This window comes from Zeugodacus cucurbitae, chromosome 3 (genome assembly GCF_028554725.1).
Source record: "Zeugodacus cucurbitae isolate PBARC_wt_2022May chromosome 3, idZeuCucr1.2, whole genome shotgun sequence".
NCBI lineage: Eukaryota > Metazoa > Arthropoda > Insecta > Diptera > Tephritidae > Zeugodacus > Zeugodacus cucurbitae.
This window is the reverse complement of record NC_071668.1, coordinates 13,820,893-13,845,539: the sequence shown is the minus strand read 5'-3', so window position 1 is coordinate 13,845,539 and position 24,647 is coordinate 13,820,893. Positions and strand designations below refer to the sequence as shown.

Genomic DNA, 24,647 nt, shown 5'->3' with positions numbered 1-24,647 from the left:
ATTTCCCTAAAAATATTTAATATTAAAATCGTTTAATTCAGTTAAAATCTTCGTCCCTACCATTTCCATGAATCATTTTTTATTTTATAAAAAAAAAATATTTTGTTTAAGGTTGTTAGTATTATATGTAAAATAGATAAAAAAAAGAAAACATTTCTAAAAGAAAAATTTTAATAAATTGTGATTAATTTTTTTAAATTAAATTAAATTGCTTGCCCTTCCATTTCCATAAATCAATTTTTTATTACCAAAAATCCACGCAAGCATTCCATAATTATAAAATTAAAAAAAAAAAATAATCATCTGAGTCACCCTGTTGTCATTTCATGAAATCTGCGCGAAATTTCCTTTAGCAGAATCCCAGCAAAGTACTAGGCCAACAGAATCAGCAGTAGGTTGATGCACTGTTATTAACATAGCTCTGTAATAGAGCAACAGTGCCTTAACATAACAGTCACTGCTATTTCCCTGTGGATGGCGCTGTTGCCTGCATATTTTTATTGTTGTAACCTGCGCTGAAATTCATGTGCGACTGGTCATTCGACTCATCACAACACCAACATTGCATGTAACAGCGAAACAGCAGCATATAAGCGAAAATGAAAACACAAGTTATTGTTGTCACAATTGCATATTGAGAGACTTTATTACTTTGTTGTTGTGCTCAGGAATGTCTGCAATAACACAATAGTTGTGTTGTTTACTTTTAATGAAATTGTTGTTTGTTGTTTACTCCGATCGTCTGGTAGGTAAAAATGCTAGTGGGTGGAATTTTGCTGGGCGTTTGCGTTGTTATTGTTTTTCGCTTTGATATTTGTACTATGCGAGCATATGTATATGTAAATAATGTGAGTATGTCGATTGGTAGCAGCACCTGTTATTGTAAAAATAAATGTAAATGAAAATAAGGAGAACGATCTTCTGATCTCTTACGCACATATTAAGTTAAGTTTTCATTCCCCTTTGTTGATTTTACTTACCTATATGTATATGGAGGTATGCAAGTAATGGCGCCGAAATAGTTGAGAATGGCACGTGCAACGTATATCGGCACTGCCTTCTTTTATGGGCTCGTAATGGGAACCTGGCAGCAGTCGGGCAAAATTGATGGATGTTTCTTCAACATTTTTGTTTTATTTATTAATTAAGTTTTTAGCTTTTATTTATTTTATGTTATTTTATTTTATATCTAGCTTTATTAAACCTAAACATTTATAATAAAAAGAGAGTGGGAGAAATCTAATTAGTATTATTTAATGGTTGGATAATAGAAATTTGGCTGTAATTGTTCACGGAAACTATCCCTATTTATACCCTGAATAGGGTATATCTAGTTTGTCACGAAATTTGTAACACCCAGAAGGAAGCGTCGGAGGCCCTATAAAGTATGTATATATAAATGATCAGTATGTTGAACTGAGTCGATCTAGCCATGCCCGTCTGTCTGTCCGTCTGTCTGTATATATACGAACTAGTCCTTTAGTTTTTAAGATATCGCTTTGAAATTTTGCAGATGTTATTTTCTCTGCAAGAAGCTGCTCATTTGTCGGAACTGCCGATATCGGACCACTATATCATATAGCTGCCATACAATCGATCGGAATCAATGGCTTGTATGGAAAACTTCCGCATTTTACAACATATCTTCACGAAATGTGGTGTGAGTTATTGTTCATAGAAATAATTTAATCTCCGAAAAAATAGTTCAGATCGGTTCACTATAGCATATAGCTGCCATACAAACTGAACGATCGGAATCAAGGGCTTGTATGGAAAATTTCCGCATTTTACTACATATCTTCACGAAATTTGGTGTGAGTTATTATTTATAGAAATAATTTAATCTCCGAAAAAATTGTTCAGATCGGTTCACTATAGCATATAGCTGCCATACAAACTGAACGATCGGAATCAAGGGCTTGTATGGAAAACTTCCGCATTTTACTACATATCTTCACGAAATTTGGTGTGAGTTATTGCTCATAGAAATAATTTAATATCCGAAAAAATAGTTCAGATCGGTTTACTATAGCATATAGCTGCCATACAAAATGAACGATCGGAATAAAGGGCTTGTATGGAAAACTTCCGCATTTTACAACATATCTTCACGAAATGTGGTGTAAGTTATTGTTCATAGAAATAATTTAATCTCCGAAAAAATAGTTCAGATCGGTTCACTATAGCATATAGCTGCCATACAAACTGAACGATCGGAATCAAGGGCTTGTATGGAAAATTTTCGCATTTGACGTGGTATCTTCACAAAATTTGGTGTGAGTTATTGCTCATAGAAATAATTAAATATCCGAAAAAATAGTTCAGATCGGTTCACTATAGCATATAGCTGCCATACAAACTGAACGATCGGAATCAAGGGCTTATATGGACAACTTCCGCATTTTACTACATATCTTCACGAAATTTGGTGTGATCTCTTGTCCATAGAAATAATTTAATCTCCGAAAAAATTGTTCAGATCGGTTCACTATAGCATATAGCTGCCATACAAAATGAACGATCGGAATCAAGGGCTGGTATGGAAAACTTCCGCATTTTACTACATATCTTCACAAAATTTGGTGTGAGTTATTGCTCATAGAAATAATTAAATATCCGAAAAAATAGTTCAGATCGGTTCACTATAGCATATAGCTGCCATACAAAATGAACGATCGGAATCAAGGGCTTGTATGGAAAACTTCCGCATTTTACTACATATCTTCACGAAATTTGGTGTGAGTTATTGTTCATAGAAATAATTTAATCTCCGAAAAAATAGTTCAGATCGGTTCACTATAGCATATAGCTGCCATACAAACTGAACGATCGGAATCAAGGGCTTATATGGACAACTTCCGCATTTTACTACATATCTTCACGAAATTTGGTGTGATCTCTTGTCCATAGAAATAATTTAATCTCCGAAAAAATTGTTCAGATCGGTTCACTATAGCATATAGCTGCCATACAAACTGAACGATCGGAATGAAGGGCTTGTAAGGAAAATTTCCGCATTTTACTACATATCTTCACGAAATTTGGTGTGAGTTATTGCTCATAGAAATAATTTAATATCCGAAAAAATAGTTCAGATCGGTTCACTATAGCATATAGCTGCCATACAAAATGAACGATCGGAACCAAGGGCTTGTATGGAAAACTTCCTCATTTTACTACATATCTTCACGAAATTTGGTGTGAGTTATTGCTCTTAGAAATAATTAAATATCCGAAAAAATAGTTCAGATCGGTTCACTATAGCATATAGCTGCCATACAAAATGAACGATCGGAATCAAGGGCTTGTATGGAAAACTTCCGCATTTTACTACATATCTTCACGAAATTTGGTGTGAGTTATTGCTCATAGAAATAATTAAATATCCGAAAAAATAGTTCAGATCGGTTCACTATAGCATATAGCTGCCATACAAAATGAACGACCGGAATCAAGGGCTTGTATGGAAAACTTCTGCATTTTACTACATATCTTCACGAAATTTGGTGTGAGTTATTGCTCATAGAAATAATTAAATATCCGAAAAAATAGTTCAGATCGGTTCACTATAGCATATAGCTGCCATACAAAATGAACGATCGGAACCAAGGGCTTGTATGGAAAACTTCCTCATTTTACTACATATCTTCACGAAATTTGGTGTGAGTTATTGCTCATAGAAATAATTAAATATCCGAAAAAATAGTTCAGATCGGTTCACTATAGCATATAGCTGCCATACAAACTGAATGATCGGAATCAAGGGCTTGTATGGAAAACTTCTGCATTTTACTACATATCTTCACGAAATTTGGTGTGAGTTATTGCTCATAGAAATAATTTAATCTCCGAAAAAATAGTTCAGATCGGTTCACTATAGCATGTAGCTGCCATACAAACTGAACGATCGGAATCAATGGTTTGTATGGAAAACTTCCGCATTTTACTACATATCTTCACAACATTTGGTGTGAGTTATTGCTCATAGAAATAATTAAATATCCGAAAAAATAGTTCAGATCGGTTCACAATAGCATATAGCTACCATACAAAATGAACGATCGGAATCAAGGGCTTGTATGGAAAACTTCCGCATTTTACTACATATCTTCACGAAATTTGGTGAGAGTTATTGTTCATAGAAATAATTTAATCTCCGCAAAAATAATTCAGATCGGTTCACTATAGCATATAGTTGCCATACAAACTGAACGATCGGAATCAAGGGCTTATATGGACAACTTCCGCATTTTACTACATATCTTCACGAAATTTGGTGTGCGTTATTGCTCATAGAAATAATTTAATCTCCGAAAAAATAGTTCAGATCGGTTCACTATAGCATATAGCTGCCATACAAACTGAACGATCGGAATCAAGGGCTTATATGGACAACTTCCGCATTTTACTACATATCTTCACGAAATTTGGTGTGATCTCTTGTCCATAGAAATAATTTAATCTCCGAAAAAATTGTTCAGATCGGTTCACTATAGCATATAGCTGCCATACAAACTGAACGATCGGAATGAAGGGCTTGTAAGGAAAATTTCCGCATTTTACCACATATCTTCACGAAATTTGGTGTGAGTTATTGTTTATAGAAATAATTTAATCTCCGAAAAAATAGTTCAGATCGGTTCACTATAGCATATAGCTGCCATACAAACTGAACGATCGGAATCAAGGGCTTGTATGGAAAACTTCCGCATTTTACTACATATCTTCACAAAATTTGGTGTGAGTTATTGTTTATAGAAATAATTTAATCTCCAAAAAATTGTTCAGATCGGTTCACTATAGCATATAGCTGCCATACAAACTGAACGATCGGAATCAAGGGCTTGTAAGGAAAATTTCCGCATTTTACTACATATCTTCACGAAATTTGGTGTGAGTTATTGTTTATAGAAATAATTTAATCTCCGAAAAATTGTTCAGATCGGTTCACTATAGCATACAGCTGCCATACAAACTGAACGATCGGAATCAAGGGCTTGTATGGAAAATTTTCGCATTTGACGTGGTATCTTCACGAAATTTGGAGTGAGTTATTGTTCATAGAAATAATTTAATCTCAGAAAAAATTGTTCAGATCGGTTTACTATAGCATATAGCTGCCATACAAACTGAACAATCGGAATCAAGGGCTTGTAAGGAAAATTTCCGCATTTTACTACATATCTTCACGAAATTTGGTGTGAGTTATTGTTTATAGAAATAATTTAATCTCCGAAAAAATAGTTCAGATCGGTTGACTATAGCATATAGTTGCCATACAAACTGAACGATCGGAATCAAGGGCTTGTAAGGAAAATTTCCGCATTTTACTACATATCTTCACGAAATTTGGTGTGAGTTATTGTTTATAGAAATAATTTAATCTCCGAAAAATTGTTCAGATCGGTTCACTATAGCATATAGCTGCCATACAAACTGAACGATCGGAATCAAGGGCTTGTAAGGAAAATTTCCGCATTTTACTACATATCTTCACGAAATTTGGTGTGAGTTATTGTTTATAGAAATAATTTAATCTCAGAAAAATTGTTCAGATCGGTTCACTATAGCATACAGCTGCCATACAAACTGAACGATCGGAATCAAGGGCTTGTATGGAAAATTTTCGCATTTTACTACATATCTTCACGAAATTTGGTGTGAGTTATTGTTTATAGAAATAATTTAATCTCCGAAAAATTGTTCAGATCGGTTCACTATAGCATATAGCTGCCATACAAAATGAACGATCGGAATCAAGGGCTTGTATGGAAAACTTCCGCATTTTACTACATATCTTCACGAAATTTGGTGAGAGTTATTGTTCATAGAAATAATTTAATCTCCGCAAAAATAATTCAGATCGGTTCACTATAGCATATAGTTGCCATACAAACTGAACGATCGGAATCAAGGGCTTATATGGACAACTTCCGCATTTTACTACATATCTTCACGAAATTTGGTGTGCGTTATTGCTCATAGAAATAATTTAATCTCCGAAAAAATAGTTCAGATCGGTTCACTATAGCATATAGCTGCCATACAAACTGAACGATCGGAATCAAGGGCTTATATGGACAACTTCCGCATTTTACTACATATCTTCACGAAATTTGGTGTGATCTCTTGTCCATAGAAATAATTTAATCTCCGAAAAAATTGTTCAGATCGGTTCACTATAGCATATAGCTGCCATACAAACTGAACGATCGGAATGAAGGGCTTGTAAGGAAAATTTCCGCATTTTACCACATATCTTCACGAAATTTGGTGTGAGTTATTGTTTATAGAAATAATTTAATCTCCGAAAAAATAGTTCAGATCGGTTCACTATAGCATATAGCTGCCATACAAACTGAACGATCGGAATCAAGGGCTTGTATGGAAAACTTCCGCATTTTACTACATATCTTCACAAAATTTGGTGTGAGTTATTGTTTATAGAAATAATTTAATCTCCAAAAAATTGTTCAGATCGGTTCACTATAGCATATAGCTGCCATACAAACTGAACGATCGGAATCAAGGGCTTGTAAGGAAAATTTCCGCATTTTACTACATATCTTCACGAAATTTGGTGTGAGTTATTGTTTATAGAAATAATTTAATCTCCGAAAAATTGTTCAGATCGGTTCACTATAGCATACAGCTGCCATACAAACTGAACGATCGGAATCAAGGGCTTGTATGGAAAATTTTCGCATTTGACGTGGTATCTTCACGAAATTTGGAGTGAGTTATTGTTCATAGAAATAATTTAATCTCAGAAAAAATTGTTCAGATCGGTTTACTATAGCATATAGCTGCCATACAAACTGAACAATCGGAATCAAGGGCTTGTAAGGAAAATTTCCGCATTTTACTACATATCTTCACGAAATTTGGTGTGAGTTATTGTTTATAGAAATAATTTAATCTCCGAAAAAATAGTTCAGATCGGTTGACTATAGCATATAGTTGCCATACAAACTGAACGATCGGAATCAAGGGCTTATATGAACAACTTCCGCATTTTACTACATATCTTCACAAAATTTGGTGTGAGTTATTGTTTATAGAAATAATTTAATCTCCGAAAAAATTGTTCAGATCGGTTCACTATAGCATATAGCTGCCATACAAACTGAACGATCGGAATCAAGGGCTTGTAAGGAAAATTTCCGCATTTTACTACATATCTTCACGAAATTTGGTGTGAGTTATTGTTTATAGAAATAATTTAATCTCCGAAAAATTGTTCAGATCGGTTCACTATAGCATATAGCTGCCATACAAACTGAACGATCGGAATCAAGGGCTTGTAAGGAAAATTTCCGCATTTTACTACATATCTTCACGAAATTTGGTGTGAGTTATTGTTTATAGAAATAATTTAATCTCAGAAAAATTGTTCAGATCGGTTCACTATAGCATACAGCTGCCATACAAACTGAACGATCGGAATCAAGGGCTTGTATGGAAAATTTTCGCATTTTACTACATATCTTCACGAAATTTGGTGTGAGTTATTGTTTATAGAAATAATTTAATCTCCGAAAAATTGTTCAGATCGGTTCACTATAGCATATAGCTGCCATACAAACTGAACGATCGGAATCAAGGGCTTGTAAGGAAAATTTCCGCATTTTACTACATATCTTCACGAAATTTGGTGTGAGTTATTGTTCATAGAAATAATTTAATCTCAGAAAAAATTGTTCAGATCGGTTCACTATAGCATACAGCTGCCATACAAACTGAACGATCGGAATCAAGGGCTTGTATGGAAAATTTTCGCATTTGACGTGGTATCTTCACGAAATTTGGAGTGAGTTATTGTTCATAGAAATAATTTAATCTCAGAAAAAATTGTTCAGATCGGTTTACTATAGCATATAGCTGCCATACAAACTGAACAATCGGAATCAAGGGCTTGTAAGGAAAATTTCCGCATTTTACTACATATCTTCACGAAATTTGGTGTGAGTTATTGTTTATAGAAATAATTTAATCTCCGAAAAATTGTTCAGATCGGTTCACTATAGCATATAGCTGCCATACAAACTGAACGATCGGAATCAAGGGCTTGTAAGGAAAATTTCCGCATTTTACTACATATCTTCACGAAATTTGGTGTGAGTTATTGTTTATAGAAATAATTTAATCTCCGAAAAATTGTTCAAATCGGTTCACTATAGCATATAGCTGCCATACAAACTGAACGATCGGAATCAAGGTCTTGTATGGAAAACTTCCGCATTTTACTACATATCTTCACGAAATTTGGTGTGAGTTATTGTTTATAGAAATAATTTAATCTCCGAAAAAATTGTTCAGATCGGTTCACTATAGCATATAGCTGCCATACAAACTGAACAATCGGAATCAAGGGCTTGTAAGGAAAATTTCCGCATTTTACTACATATCTTCACGAAATTTGGTGTGAGTTATTGTTTATAGAAATAATTTAATCTCCGAAAAATTGTTCAAATCGGTTCACTATAGCATATAGCTGCCATACAAACTGAACGATCGGAATCAAGGTCTTGTTTGGAAAACTTCCGCATTTTACTACATATCTTCACGAAATTTGGTGTGATCTCTTGTCCATAGAAATAATTTAATCTCCGAAAAAATTGTTCAGATCGGTTCACTATAGCATATAGCTGCCATACAAACTGAACGATCGGAATCAAGGGCTTGTATGGAAAATTTTCGCATTTGACGTGGTATCTTCACGAAATTTGGTGTGAGTTATTGCTCATAGAAATAATTTAATCTCCGAAAAAATAGTTCAGATCGGTTCACTATAGCATATAGCTGCCATACAAACTGAACGATCGGAATCAAGGGCTTATATGGACAACTTCCGCATTTTACTACATATCTTCACGAAATTTGGTGTGATCTCTTGTCCATAGAAATAATTTAATCTCCGAAAAAATTGTTCAGATCGGTTCACTATAGCATATAGCTGCCATACAAACTGAACGATCGGAATCAAGGGCTTGTAAGGAAAATTTCCGCATTTTACTACATATCTTCACGAAATTTGGTGTGAGTTATTGTTCATAGAAATAATTTAATCTCCGAAAAAATTGTTCAGATCGGTTCACTATAGCATATAGCTGCCATACAAACTGAACGATCGGAACCAAGGGCTTGTATGGACAGCTTCCGCATTTTACTACATATCTTCACGAAATTTGGAGGCCCTGCAAAGTATATATATATAAATGATCAGTATGTTGAACTGAGTCGATTTAGCCATGTCCGTCCGTCTGTCTGTATACATATATACGAACTAGTCCTTCAATATATAAGATATCATTTTGAAATTTTGCAGATGTTATTTTCTCTTCAAGAAGCTGCTCATTTGTCGGAACTGCCGATATCGGACCACTATAGCATATAGTTCAGATCGGTTTACTATAGCATATAGCTGCAATACAAACTGAACAATCGGAATCAAGGGCTTGTAAAGAAAATTTCCGCATTTTACTACATATCTTCACGAAATTTGGTGTGAGTTACTGTTTATAGAAATAATTTAATCTCCGAAAAATTGTTCAGATCGGTTCACTATAGCATATAGCTGCCATACAAACTGAACGATCGGAATCAAGGGCTTTTATGGAAAATTTTCGCATTTGACGTTGGTATCTTCACGAAATTTGGTGTGAGTTATTGTTTATAGAAATAATTTAATCTCCAAAAAATTGTTCAGATCGGTTCACTATAGCATACAGCTGCCATACAAACTGAACGATCGGAATCAAGAGCTTGTATGGAAAATTTCCGCATTTTACTACATATCTTCACGAAATTTGGTGTGAGTTATTGTTTATAGAAATAATTTAATCTCCGAAAAAATAGATCAGATCGGTTCACTATAGCATATAGCTGCCGTACAAACTGAACAATCGGAATCAAGAGCTTGTATGGAAAATTTCCGCATTTTACTACATATCTTCACGAAATTTGGTGTGAGTTATTGTTCATAGAAATAATTTAATCTCCGAAAAAATTGTTCAGATCGGTTCACTATAGCATATAGCAGCCATACAAACTGAACAATCGGAATCAAGGGCTTTTATGGAAGACTTCCATACAAAAAAATTGAATAATCTCCCTAAATAAAGTAAATCATAAAATAACTTATAGCTATGAACTTTCAGAGCTATGGACTTGCGAAAGACGAAAGAACTTATTATTTATCAGGTTAGAAACCTATCTAATGCTCCATTTCTATAATCTATGTAAGATATAATAATATTGTAGTTTTATAAGAAACACCCTCCAAAACGTAAATAAACACAACAACAAGTGTCCTCAAAATTGTAAACAAATCTGACGCCAAGTGACACTCAAAATGTATCCAAACATGGTCCCACGTGACCTCCCGAAACTTAACAACCCTGATCTCTCGTGACCCCCCAAAATGTGAAAAAGCCTGGCCTTCCCCAAAATTATAAACAAACACGATTCGTCGGGACTACCAAAATGAAAACAAATCTAACCGACGTAACTCCCAAAATTTAAGCACATCTAGGTTCAAGTGGCTTCACAAAAACAACAATATTGACCCACGACAAACATGGTAACACATGACCAGCCAAATAGTAAAAAAATGTACCCCACGTGACCTTCACGTTGTATGCACGCAAGATTCTACGCCACCCTTCAAAATGCAAACAAACTTGAGCCCAAAAACCTCCAATGTAAAAAATCTCATCCCACGCGACCTTTAAAATTAAGCAAACCTACTCCAAGGGTTCCCTAAATTTTAATAAACCTATCTGATGTGACCCTCTAATTGGAAACAAACCTTAGCCCACGTGACCACTGAAAATATAAAAAAACCTTATCCCCCTCCTCGCGCAATATATAAAAAACTCCTTCTGGTAACCCCTCAAAATTTAAATAACTCGCATCCCAAGAGACTTCCAACAATAAAAGACCACGTGAACCCCAAAATCTTAATTAACCGCATCCGACGTGTCCCCTCAGAATGTAAGAGCTGATCCCAAGTGAACCTTACAAATTTAAATAAACCTCTCCCAACGTAACCGACAAAAACGTAAGAAGCTTCATCCCCAAAATTTTGAACAAAATTACCCCAAACCACTTGATAAACTTCGGCCAAAATATAAACAAAGGTAGCCCAAAAACCACTGACCTCGACCAAAACGTAAATAAACCACACTCCCAAATATAAGCAAACATAACCCATCCTAATAAATTTAATATGCACATCAACAAACCTCACCCGCAAAGTCTTCTCAAAGTTGCTCAACCTGACCCCAGAAATTACAAACAAACCCGCCCCACGTGACCCTTTACAAAGCGAAAGCCTTTGCTCCACTTGACTCCAAACTGTTAACAAACTTAACCCTACATGACTCTTAAACATGTAGAGATCACCAAAATGTAAAAAAATCACGTGAACCACAACCTATCCCACCTAAATTTCGCAGAACCAACGTCACTCTCAACATGTAAGCAACCTCACCTAAGATGACTCTCCCAAATGTAATCAAACCTTACCTTACATAACTTCCCAAAACATAATTAAATTTGGACGCACGTGACCCCTCAAAATTTAAAACAACCTCATCCAGCATGAGCCCCTTGAATAAAAAAAACCGTCCAAAGTTCGATAACCTCAGCTAAAATTTAAACAAACTCCGACCAAAGGTCATTGACCTCGACAAAAAGGTAAACAAACCCCTGCCAAAGGTCATTGACCTCCACCAAAAGGTAAACAAACCCCGGCCAAAAGTCATTGACCTCCACCAAAAGGTAAACAAACCCCGGCCAAAGGTCAATGACCTCCACGTCACGTGGTCAGGTTTGTTTACGTTTTAAAAACGATGATTTATACCACCTAATGTATGGAAAATTTAATTTTTAATGGATAGAGTGTTAGTGTAGACGGAGTGTGGTTTGACGCCAGAAATCTAGAGGATATCCATTGAGCTTGTTATAAGCACTAGTTTCTGAGGCAAAAGTTCCCTCAACACTAATGGCTTAAACTTATTTCAAAAGTTACTCATACACCCTGGCACACTCCAATGTTGGAATATGTCACCTGTACGTATCGAGAGTAACTGACTTCAAAAGAGATATTGAGAAGAACGAAATGAAAAGGATCAAAGTAAAGGCTTAGCGTCCGAGTCAGACATACCAGCTAACGGCAGGTAGATGATTCCAATTGTATTTTCGCTATGGAGCTCACTTTAAATGCATTGTAACACAATAATGGCGTACATATGTACGCGCATATCAAGTTCCATTCGACGGAGAGAGAGCTCAACTCTCTGGCTATTTCGATTGTGGAAGACAAACGGTGTTTCAACAATCAAGTCATCACAGCTCGAATGGGCTAGAGTAACAATAGTAAGGTGTCAAAGGAAAAGTTAAGCGAAAAACGGTTGAATCAAACGCGCACTTAATTCCAACGTTATAGTGTTGGTGTTGTTGTTTTGAGCGACCTCAAAGAGCTGAAATGGTGGACGATGAATTGGAAACTAAGGAAACAAAGCATTGAATTGCAAGCAAGCAAGCAGCTCAACAGGCAAACTTTCTCGTATACTCGTATATGTGGATATAGTCGAGTGGGAGCAAACGAAAAAAGCACGACAGCATCGCAAACACGTGGGCAACAGCACGTGATAATTAAAAATGTGATGAACTCATGCGTTGCATTCCCACTGGCAAACGGCAACACCAACGCCAACGCCAACTAACAATCCAACACATAACGCAGGTGAAGTCACGACAATCAAGTATCCATCAGTGACAAATTAACAAGCAACAGAGACAGCCAGCAGCGGGGGAACGCGGTTAGAACCCTGCTGGCATGATGAAAGCGTCGAAGCGTTGAGGCGTAAAGTCAAAAGTAGCTAAGCGCATAAAAACGCATTAGAGTAGCATACTTTTGAGCGCGCGCACATGCATTGGCGGTTGTGAAATTAGCTGTGGGTTCGCTGGCGTGCGAAATGCATATGGTCCCGCAAGGATGAGGCAGTCGTCACCAACGCTCACTCCCACACACACACAAACTCGGCTTGAAGCGCGGCTTTGTGGTCTAACGTTTACCGCACGAGGGCGACACTGTCAATTGTGGCACCCATCTAGCGTTGGTAATGATGAGCATACGAGCGAGCTTGCACAGCGTTGCATCGGCTGTGCCAAAGGCAAAAGGCATAAGCTCAGTTGGTAAAGTAGGTCACAAACGAATTTGCCAGTGGGGTTGATAGCATTGGAAAGCTGACAGTTTGATTTGGAGTGCGAGTTTATTCTATTGACACAAGCGCGGCGATATGTATCTCTGTGTGCGTTTGGAATTAGCCGAATTCGATCATGCGATAATTGGGAAATAAAAAACGATATATTCAGAAATTCAGATTTTCAGCAGCGATTGTAGCTTTCAGAGAATGTGAGGCTTTAAAGCTCTGATCAACAAGAGAAATCAAAATTAATCATAACAAGTGAATTATATTGGTTCCATCACTTCGAGTAGGTAAAGGTAACCAGTGTAACCGCAATAACCTCTTAGGTCCAGATCTCATTTCATAGTCTTCGGGAGATAAAAAAGAGAGTTGTCAACATTCCTCCAAATCCTCAACATGCTACAACAGCAATCATTACTTGAAGCTTTACTATTTGAAGGACCTTTCGTACTACTTCGTTCAATTATACTAATTTAAACGAATTATCACAAGTTTTAATATTCCTGGAAACAAAAATTCTTTGATTTTAGACCTGCGGGTGAAATATATGGAAACTGATGTCCAAAATGTTCTAAAACTTATTCAGATTTTTTATATACCTATTCGGTTTTCCAAAATATCTCGCAAGAGTTAACCATATTTTATATTAGTCAAAGAGATATGTTAGTATTTTTTTACCAGGTGGCAACTCTAGTTAAAATATGTTTTCTCAGCTAACTTCTAGATAATATATATTATTTAATTTCATATTGAAATTTATATTTCAGACCGGTTTCGTTTGAAAAATTACGACAATTACGGGTTTCGACAAAGTTCTTCTAAAATCTTCACTTGGATGAACATCTGGGTATATACGACAAAATGATAAATCTCAAAGGGTCGACAATGGTTTACCATGTTAATTATAGGCCCAGAGGATGGCGTAAGGCAAGAGTAAACTCATTAACATAATGAAATATGTCTATACTACATCGAGATCACTTCAAATTAAGTGATTAAAACGGAAGATATTCTTGAAGAACTGATATATACTGTTTATACTCTCGCAACAAAGTTGCTAGAGATAGTTTTGTTCACATAACGGCTGTTTGTAACACCCAAAACTAAACGAGTTAGATATATGGTTATATGTACCAAAGTGATCAGGGTGAAGAGTGGAGTTCAAATCCGAATGTCTGTCAATGAGCAAAATCGGACCACTGCCACGCCCACAAACTAGCGAAAACCGAAAACACATAAAGTGCCATAACTAAGCCATAAATAAAGCTCTGGAAATAAAATTTGGTATGAAGGATCGCACTATGGAGAGGCATATTTGGATGTACTTTTTTTTTATGGAGGTGGGCGTGACCACACCCCCAAATAGGTTTTTTGTACATATCTCGGAAACCAATAGAGCTATATAAACCAAACTTTCTGCAGTCGTTTTTTTAGCCACTTCCTAATACAGTCAAAAATTGAAAGAAATCGGATAATAACCACGCCCACCTCCCATACAAAGGTTAGGTTGAAAATTACTAAAAGTGGGTTAACTCACTAACGGAAAACGTCAGAAAGACTAAATTTCACATAAGAAATGGCAGATGGAAGCTGCACTCAGTTTTTTTTACAAAATGGAAAATAGGCGTGGCGTCACCCACTTATCGGTCAAAAACCATATCTCAGGAACTACTCGACCGATTTCAATGAAACTTGGTTCGTAATAGTTTCCTTACATCCCAATGATATGTTGTGAAAATAGACCAAATCGCTTCACAACCACGCCTACTTCCTATATACCAGAATTTTAAGGCGTTCTGAATTGTTTACTTTACAATATATAAAGTAAGCACTAGTGAAGATATCGGTGCAGAACTTTGCACAAATACTATGTTAATAGTGTGGCAGCCCCATTCTAAAAATCGCCGAAATCGGACCATAGGTTTTTAAGGCCCCATATATCGAACACGAGGACCTCGGTGCTTCTAACCTAATATTATGGTTTCCAACTTTCAATGGACTTTATACAATATATATGACGAATATGTGGGTCAAATTGTGTATTATATAATATAAATAAAGTTAAATAAATAAATTGCGAGAGTATAAAATGTTCGGTTACACCCGAACTTATCCCTTCCTTACTTGTTCTCTCTAAAATTTATCATACTCATTTCACCCTTGGCCAGATATTTCTTGGTCACTTAGTTTATATGGTAACAACATTATTTTATGCAATTTATATGTATAATATGATGATAATACTTACCATTCTGTGTTTCATTATTTGTAATCCTAGGGTTTCTAAAACATTTGAATTAAGCAGCTTCGATGTTCATAGGAACGTTTTCAGCAGTGTTATATAAGAACCAGCTGTGCTGACGATCTAAAAAGGGGCAAAAAATTTGAAGGTACAAGCAAGATATATCTAACGGATCAGAAAATCATAGGAAGTACTATATTTATTTATTAGGTCTACAACTTTGCTTCCGCCGTTTTTCAATAGATGTCTCTAGGGTCAAGCACTGGTCGATTAAAACGATTAAATCGTTTTATATCGATCTTTGACATTTGTGTCAACATTTGGGTTAATGTATAATAATAAAAATATTTGTAGAGATCTGTTTGCATCCCAAACTTATTTTCAACTGAAAGTGTCACTTTTTGAGCCGAATTCTCGACATTTGCGGGACATTTTGCTTTCCTTTTTTAATTCCAAGAAAAGTGCGACTGAGGCTCATCGACATTTGTAACCGTTTTTATACAAAAAAAGCCTTAAATTTACAAAAAAAAAATGGCGGAAGCAAAGTTGTAGACCTGATAATATGTTAGCTTCTGTTACTTACCGAACGAAAAGCTGGCAGCGAGGGCGTAAAAAATGGCACCTGAATTGTTTTCGCCTTCTGCGAACGACAAATCATTATCAACAGCATGCGACGCGTGCGCACATCACATTTATACCAGTCGATGTCATATATGACCTCGGCGACCTTTAGGCTCTGAAATAAAACTTGATTGAATAAATTACATTCAGTGATCTCCTGGGAGTGTTCAATACGTACGCTCTCGCTAACGTAAGTGCCGCCTATGCAATAGAGAACCAGTTGAGTTAAAGCGGCGATGCTGTAGAAGATGTAGGTCAACACGCCTATGGAGGTAGAGTTCTGTATGGGAAAATATTATAAACAATGCACAGACAAAAAATAGCAGTATTTATAAGTAACTTCATTTCAAAATTAATTTTCATTAATCTTCGTTAATGGTAATGGTAATCATAGTAGTAAAATAAAAGATAAAAGTAATTGAAACAAAATTAGTAGTAATAAAAATCAGAATGGTTAGAGTACTTGTTATACTCAATAATGCTAATATTAAATATGTAATATAAATGTAATGGTAATGGTAATGCTATATAAAGTATTCGGTCGAGTAATTTATTTCGCAATTACCATTAATTTAAATAAGTTTTAGTAATGATAATGCTATAAAAAAAAGTATTTATCCAAGTAATTGTAATGGTAATGTAATTACCTATATTTAGTGATGTCAATAACAAAAGTAATGTAATTGCTAGTAATGGTTAAAATTAATAGAAATATTTACAACAATTGCTGTAATGATTATGTAATGTAAAAATGCTTGTAATGATATTAGTAATTATATGTAATGGATTGGAAATCAATACACCGCACTAACCCGCCTTTGCGACTATGAGACATGAGTGAAAACTGCAGCAACATTGAAAATAATTATAAAATATTGGCGTTGTAATAAAAGTTAAACACAAAAGAAACTTACTTTCTTGATAGCAAAAGTTATGACGGCACTCCAACAAACAACAACAACACAAATAACAAAGCACCAATGCAACAACATAGTAATTCGCAACACTCGAAAGGCACGTCAACAACCCAAAGTAGCTGACACACACACCCACACACGAGGCCAACTCACCAACATCAAATCCAATATGCTGAAGCACAACACCAACGACGCCGAAAGGAAATGCATCAGGATGATGAGTGAAAATTCCGAAGCGAAATCGCTGCACAGATCGATGATTTTGTTGTGGCGTTCAATGAGCACCGCCAATCGATGCTATATCCGCATATTTTGCGCCAACGTTGAGTGCTCCTCTGCCAGCAGCAACCGCAGCAGCAGAACAAGCAGGCGTATACAAGGAGGACATGTAAGTAGGAAAGGCAAAAGTTACAAGTGTGTTAGGAAGATAAAGCAGAGGAGGAGGGGAAGGAGAAGACTGGCAGTGGGGCAGTTGGTAAAAATTTTGTAAATTGAATCAATCACTATTTGGCGTTGACTTAGATGAGTGCGAGTCTAGTTAGTAAATTGCAGCACGCTTTGGCCAACATATGGTGAGGAATGTGTATATGTATGTATGGGTGGCGGTGAAAGAGTATTTTGATATGTGTGGGTGTTGTACGAGTATATGTGACTAAGAGATTCGGTACGTGTATGCGTTATATCACGAATATATATCTATACGGAGGTGCACTAAAATATATGTATATATATACATATGAGTACTTCTGAAAAAGGATTAGGGTGGCCCTTACGAAAATTAATAAAAATTACTAGAACCCTTTAGGATATGACAGTATGTACCACCCAAGTTCCATAGAAGGGAAGCTCCAGCCCCTCAGATGTGGAGATATTTACTTTACTTCTAGGAAAAAATTACGGGGGTGAGCTCTGAATGTTGAATTCTGTAATTCGAAGGCAAACACGGTAAGATGTCGGTAATCGGAGATACCAAGGGGAAGTATGTTCCTTTCTATTTGCTTTTTCACTGTTATCAAGAGAAGAACTTAAGTCATATTTTAGGTATCATTTTACTTAGTTTCAATATCGAACCTTAGTGTGTACCATTATTTGAGAAAAAGCGAATTTAAAGCAAAAGACAGTTGAAAGTCAAGATAATATGGTAAAGTAAGACTGGTTTACGTTTCAGTAAATGGTTTTAGTTGGCGTTTGCGAATAGCATTACCTCAACACTGAGAACGAGAATAGATGGTGGTGAAAGCGCGAGGACTTACTCTGAAAACTTGTATGTCCTGTCTGGATCTCCGAAGTGGAAATACTAGGCTTTGAAAGGACTTGTGGAACACTACCAAACAACGACAGTCGAGTCTACATAACCGAAATAGACTCGGATTTTCACTCGGCAAAAGAGTATCCATCCAAAACAACGAGAATACTATAAAACTGTCCAAGGTCCAAGAACTTGGGACCGTAGCAACACAGTTGATTGGAGTAAATATTATTAGCCATAGTTGCACCATTATTCATTTGAAGAAATGCCTCGACTAGGGAGTACATATCTTCGTTGTGACTTATTTGTATTTGTATGATGCGAACCAAGGAGGAACTGCAATAGATTTTTGAAGGTTTAAAGATCAGTGCTTTGATCTCTTATTAAACCATAGATTGGACTCAAGGCGCTAGTATCCTTAATATTTTCTAAATTGTTGACTGGTTGGTTGTTAAGATGTCTGACCACCATACTGAAGCCTTTTAAAAATTTATTGATCTCCTATGTTAGGTTAAGTTGGTGTGAAGGCCTGCAGCCCACGTATAGAACAGTTATGGTCCTTTGACAAGAGATATTCCACTGTTTCCTTGGTGCCCCGCTCTTAACGCTTCCTGCATTCCTCCCGATCTGACAACCCCACCTTATAGGCGTGTGCCCCTACAAGGCTGTGACCAGTAAGAATGCCTCCCATGGTCCTACAACCCTTTCTATAGGGTGCCAGTAGGAACCTTGCATATTTCTGATCTACCGCTATGCACATGACCTTGCGGTTTTACACCCCGGGAAGATCCTTCCAGCGATCTGTGATTTTTCTGTGTCGCTATTGTCTATGTTCTATTGTCTATGTCACCGTACAGACAGTGCATGGGTTTACCGATGTCGATAATGCCTTCGGGTGACAGCTGTATATCACTCTTGGCAGTCCCATTTACGATTTCGTTGCCATCGATGCCTTTATGGCCTGGCACTCAGTAGAAGTGTAGCCGCCTATGTTAAATTGATGACATTCAAAACCCAAGAACTAGCAGTGGTAATCGAAATTAATCACTAGTCCACCCAGCTTTCTTTGACTATTGATGTTCCTGTCTCATAACTTTCAAAAATTGAGACCAGAACTCGTTCAAAATGGGTTCGGTAATCACCAAATTCATTCCTTTCTAAAAGATATTCCACGTATTCAACACGTTTCTAAGTATATCAAACCAGCCTAATGTTCGAGACAAACTGCGTGCTTTGCGGATGAGATATAGCTTATCTATATACGAGTATACATGTGTATGTGGGTGTATATATGTGAATAATTTTATTGCACCGTTTGTTACTCACGTTCTTGCAATTCAGCGAATGCGCCACGTATGTCATGTTGCAATATGCGAAACAGCGCACTCGTGTACACACAGGCGCAGAGGAAGAAGCCATCCACGGCACTAAAACTGAACACGGTCATGGCGCCGGAGAGCGTCAGCACCAGGTATGTGGCTGGATAATATGGCCAATTGACGAACATTTCCGGCAAACTGCAAATCGACGTACAAACAAACATATTTGTGGCAGAAATAAAAAAAAAGTTGAAAATAACGGTACAGAAAATACGCACAATCAAATAGCATGGAGCAAGCGCAAGCACAAATTTAGAGAATAGTTTGCATGTGTGCGAACATAAATATATGAAAGTGTGCGAGTGTGTGTGTGGTGGGAAGCGTAGCTCCATGCGAGATTTATTGCATTTGTTGTTGCAATAACAGCTGGTTGTCATAAGTGATGACTTTTCATTTTATAAATTACTGGAAGCAGATTGTGCACAAAATTTAACAAAGAAGTGCTCTAACAAATACAAAATATATGGGAAAAATGTAGCTTTTTCAATGTTGCGAATATTTTTTTATTGTTTTTATTCGATACCATTTCATGGTAAGGCATCGAAGTTTAAACTTTATTATTTCATCGAATTTCTATTTTTAGTAAAATATAGGAGATGACGAACCTTTTTAATAGTTCCGTGAGAGCATTTTCCAAGAACATTTCTGATATTGAGACTAGACTCAGGGCATCTAGATTAACTCAGAGATACCAGAGTGCTCTTATATTACAAAATACTAGCCTGAGAATTTAATACAGAAAAGAGAATCCATTTCCAAGACCTCGAAGTCACCAAGTTCCGGAAAATTTTAGCTACCAACATACTTTCGAATCAACCATAGATAAATGGGTCAAACTTGTTCCGTTTAAAACAATGAAACCATTAGAGGATCGAAATCGACAGAGAGGCCTTTGAAGAAGCACATTAGTTGGTGCTTTCAATGCCTAGTATTTCCACTTTGAAGATCCAGATGGAATATTAAAGTTCTTAGAGTAAGTTGTCACGCTTTCACCACCGTCTATTCTCGTTCTCTGTGTTGAGATAATGCTATTCGAACCATAAATGGTCCTCCTTAATCGGCGGTTTTTATAACTCAATATAATTTTGCTAAGCCTAGATTGACGGAGAAAATTACTTTTAAAATATCATCTCTTTCAAGCTTAGTTAATCTCCTCTATTGGTCCTTCCAAAGTTGGTACCTCTTCAAATATTCGTTTTATTTATCTATATCTGCAATCGTTTTCACATAAAACTCCTTCATAATTGGAGATTCGCTGGTCCACTTAACGGACACCCGAAACCATCCACTTTTTAGCATTCACAGATCACATAAACGGAGAAGTCTGAGTGACTACACTTTCAGTCATTCAATTCACAGCCTCCATCTTTATAAGATAAGATTATCTTTTCCTCTGTTCATCGAAATAATGATAGAAGTACTCAATATTGTATAGTGTGATCCCGGTCTACGTAATCGGAACGGACCCGGCTTTTATTTGGTGAAGGCCTATCAACTGGGTTTCCAGGCAATAGAACAACAACCACCTATAGTTGAATACTAGATATGTCTCTTTACAACACAAGCTTTCTACAAAATTCCAACTGGAAGTATACTCGTATAGCTCCTTGAAGCAGATATAATTTCGAAAGTTCGAAATTGCTTGTATTTTACTTTCACAAATTTGCCATATCTTCAGAGCTCGTTGAAAACCCCGAACGCCAACTATACAGTAAAGTACTCTGGATAAGTATCTTATCTTACAAAATCCTACGCCCAGTCAGCTCATCTCGTATACAATTACAACCGATATCAATAAACAGTGAAGTTCAAATTAGTTTAACAAAGAAATACTCGAAAGCATAGTAGAAAATATGAGTATTCCAAACTAATTTTGATTAGTGCTTTCCCTTCTTATTAAAGACTATTTGGTGTACATCAGCATTAAGTTCCCACTAATAACACACCTTCTATATTTTTCCAAATATTCAGCTCTCAAAGAAAGTTCTTTACTTCGCTGTTTGCTTTTAACTGCTTACGGTCAAGGATAAGCCTTTAAGCCAAAGTAACTTTCACTTTTCTATATGCCTGCAGTTTCATAAGCTTCAAAATAAGTTTCCAATTAATATTTAGTGCACACTTCGAGTTGCAACTAAAATAGAGTGCAAAGGCAAAAAGAGAGCTCCAAAAATAATGCATAAGCGCACTTACATAACATTGAAGGGCAATAACAGCGGCACATCCAGCGACTGCGACTTGTAGTAGCCCATTTTCAGCAGCGGCAAAATGTTGAAAAACGTATTCGTTACCGAGCCAGATATGAGCAGCACAAAGGACAACACCGAACCGAACGAGGCCAGTGGCTCCATGATGCGGCGTTTTTCGGCGCTGGTATCTGCGTAAAAGCGAAGTAACAAATGTGGAAATAGAAAAGTTAAACGAAAACAACAACTATTGCGGTGCCACTACGCCAAAAATAGGACACACAAGCGCGCGGATATTTGGAATTTAGGAGAAAACTCGTACATAGGTGGCTTGCATATGTAGAGGGTGGTCCAAAAAGTGGAGGTTTCAGTTCGAAAATATCGGAAAAAAAATTTCAGAAGACATTTTTGTTATCCACATCACTATAAGAACTTCTTAATGCACGGATGTCACACGTACTATTCGACCAAAGTTCCCGAGTTGGTATAGGCTTAATAACGGTTTCTCATGACATTCGGACCAATAAGAATCCAACGACGTCTCCGAGGTGGATCCTTTTAGAGTTACTCACGTCATCTGTTTTGGATTTGACTCGACTGTCCTAAGGCTGGTCACATATTCCTAGACTATCGCAGGCACATCCGGTCGTTTAGTTTTGAGGCGATATGACTTTTAGTCAAGATTTCCCGTGCGAAACCAAGAATCACCTTATGAACCACCCTTTATATGTAAAGCCATTTGAGCCCTTAGCACTTACCCAACAATAGCAATTGCCGCATACCATCTATCACATGTAGCCAACGCTTGCGGCGAACAAAGAATATGGTCATTTTCAATAGTGAAATGACCTTGGTAATACCCGGACAGAAAGCCTCGAGCGCGCTAAAGAGATCATGCAAATAAACGAAACCGTAGAGAGTCTCTCCGATACCACCGACGGCAACGGCAAAGGTATTCACGCAGAAACGCAAAGCTGTTAGCCAGTAAAGCGACCGATTGAACGTTTGTGGCCAGAAAGCGGCAATGCGAGCCGAAAAGCGTGGTATGCGAAAGAAGCTGCGTTCGATGGGTACCTGTGGACCCAATAGACGACGCATTCTGCTTGACAGCTGGACGGCGAACGATGGTTTACTGATTTCAAAGCAACGAAAACGTTTGTGTCCGTGCAACGCAAGCAGTGCAACGCTTTTGACGTATGAAATTCGTGGTAACGAATGCTGCTAATCGAAATGCGGCAGTATTTATGGATGCTACATGCATTGGCTACGCCCTCAGGTAATAATTACTACACCCAGCTCCATATATGTATATATGGATTTGACTATTTCACATGCGGGGATGTTTGTGTGGCAAATAATAACGTTGCATGCCTGAAAGTTCTATAATGTAGTTTGCTAGTGGAATTTCAAATTCATAACAATGCTTTCAAAATCATAACAGTAATTAAAAATTTGTAATTTCCATTAAGCGGTGAAACTTTTAATTATATAAACTGAGAAAAAGTTTATAGATACATATGTACATACTATCTATATCTATACATTAGTAATATTATGTAGGATTTTAGTTCGGAGTGGATTTTTTCATACATAGGTAGACAGCGAAGTACAAGAGCTCGTCATGATCCCAAAGTAGGCGTATGAAACCCTCAGAGCTACGGCAGTGGAATGAACTGATAATGTAGTATCATTAATTTGCACTAACTTCATATTTTTCTTGGATATCGTATTGTTAAGATTGTCTATATAAAGATTCGAAACTAACAGCGGAGCCCCGTTACTTCGGATCGATTGCAAAGAACTCAATAAAGAGGACTTTGAAGACCAAATTCATCAAGCATATTCTGTAGTTTAATAGCTTAGGCCTTTTCTGTATTCATCGATCGGAAAAATCACTTAAAGCTATAGAACAAGAAAAGATCTTAAGTTCGATAATAGAACATTTAATTCACGAATTTAGTTAAAATTTCTTCCATTCCAGCTTATATATGTGTTTACACCGGCTTCGAGAAAAGGAAAGAGCAAAAAAGTTATTTAACTGAAGTACTAATTCTCATGAGAAACAAATGATGAAGAAAAACTACGCGAAGAAGACTTAACAAATTATCTTTATACCCTGAACAGGGTATATTAAGTTTGTCACGAAGTTTGTAACACCCAGAAGGAAGTGTCAGAGGCCCTATAAAGTATATATATAAATGATCAGTATGTTGAACTGAATCGATTTAGCCATGTCCGTCTGTCTGTCCAACTGTCTGTATATATACAAACTAGTCCTTCAATTTTTAACATATCGTTTTGAAATTTTGCAGATGTTATTTTCTCTTCAAGAAGCTGCTCATTTGTCGGAACTGCCGATATCGGACCACTATAGCATATAGCTGTCATACAAACTTAACGATCGGAATCAAGGGCTTGTATGGAAAACTTCCGCATTTTACTACATATCTTCACGAAATTTGGTGTGAGTTATTGTTCATAGAAATAATTTAATCTCCGAAAAAATTGTTCAGATCGGTTCACTATAGCATATAGCTGCCATACAAACTGAACGAACGGAATCAAGGGCTTGTATGGAAAACTTCCGCATTTTACTACATATCTTCACGAAATTCGGTGTGAGTTATTGTTCATAGAAATAATTTAATCTCCGAAAAAATTGTTTAGATCGGTTCACTATAGCATATAGCTGTCATACAAACCGAACGATCGGAATCAATGGCTTGTAGGGAAAATTTTCGCATTTGACGTGGTATCTTCACGAAATTTGACATGGAATACTGCTTAAGGTAATAATATAATCTCCGAAGAAATTGTTCAGATCGGTTAACTATATAAC

The 24,647-nt window shown here is 36.6% G+C and overlaps 1 protein-coding gene across 1 annotated transcript; it reads right to left on the bottom strand.

Moving 5' to 3' along the window:
- Positions 1 to 60: 60 nt before the first annotated feature.
- Positions 61 to 24,044, bottom strand: LOC105219209 (odorant receptor 22c). The gene is given in 9 exon segments (XM_054226289.1): positions 61 to 874; positions 981 to 1,204; positions 15,466 to 15,582; positions 16,043 to 16,195; positions 16,259 to 16,360; positions 17,151 to 17,332; positions 19,573 to 19,763; positions 21,816 to 21,999; positions 22,567 to 24,044. Coding segments are annotated over 7 exon segments (1,203 nt in total). The 5' UTR covers positions 22,907 to 24,044; the 3' UTR covers positions 61 to 874; positions 981 to 1,204; positions 15,466 to 15,531.
- Positions 24,045 to 24,647: the final 603 nt, after the last annotated feature.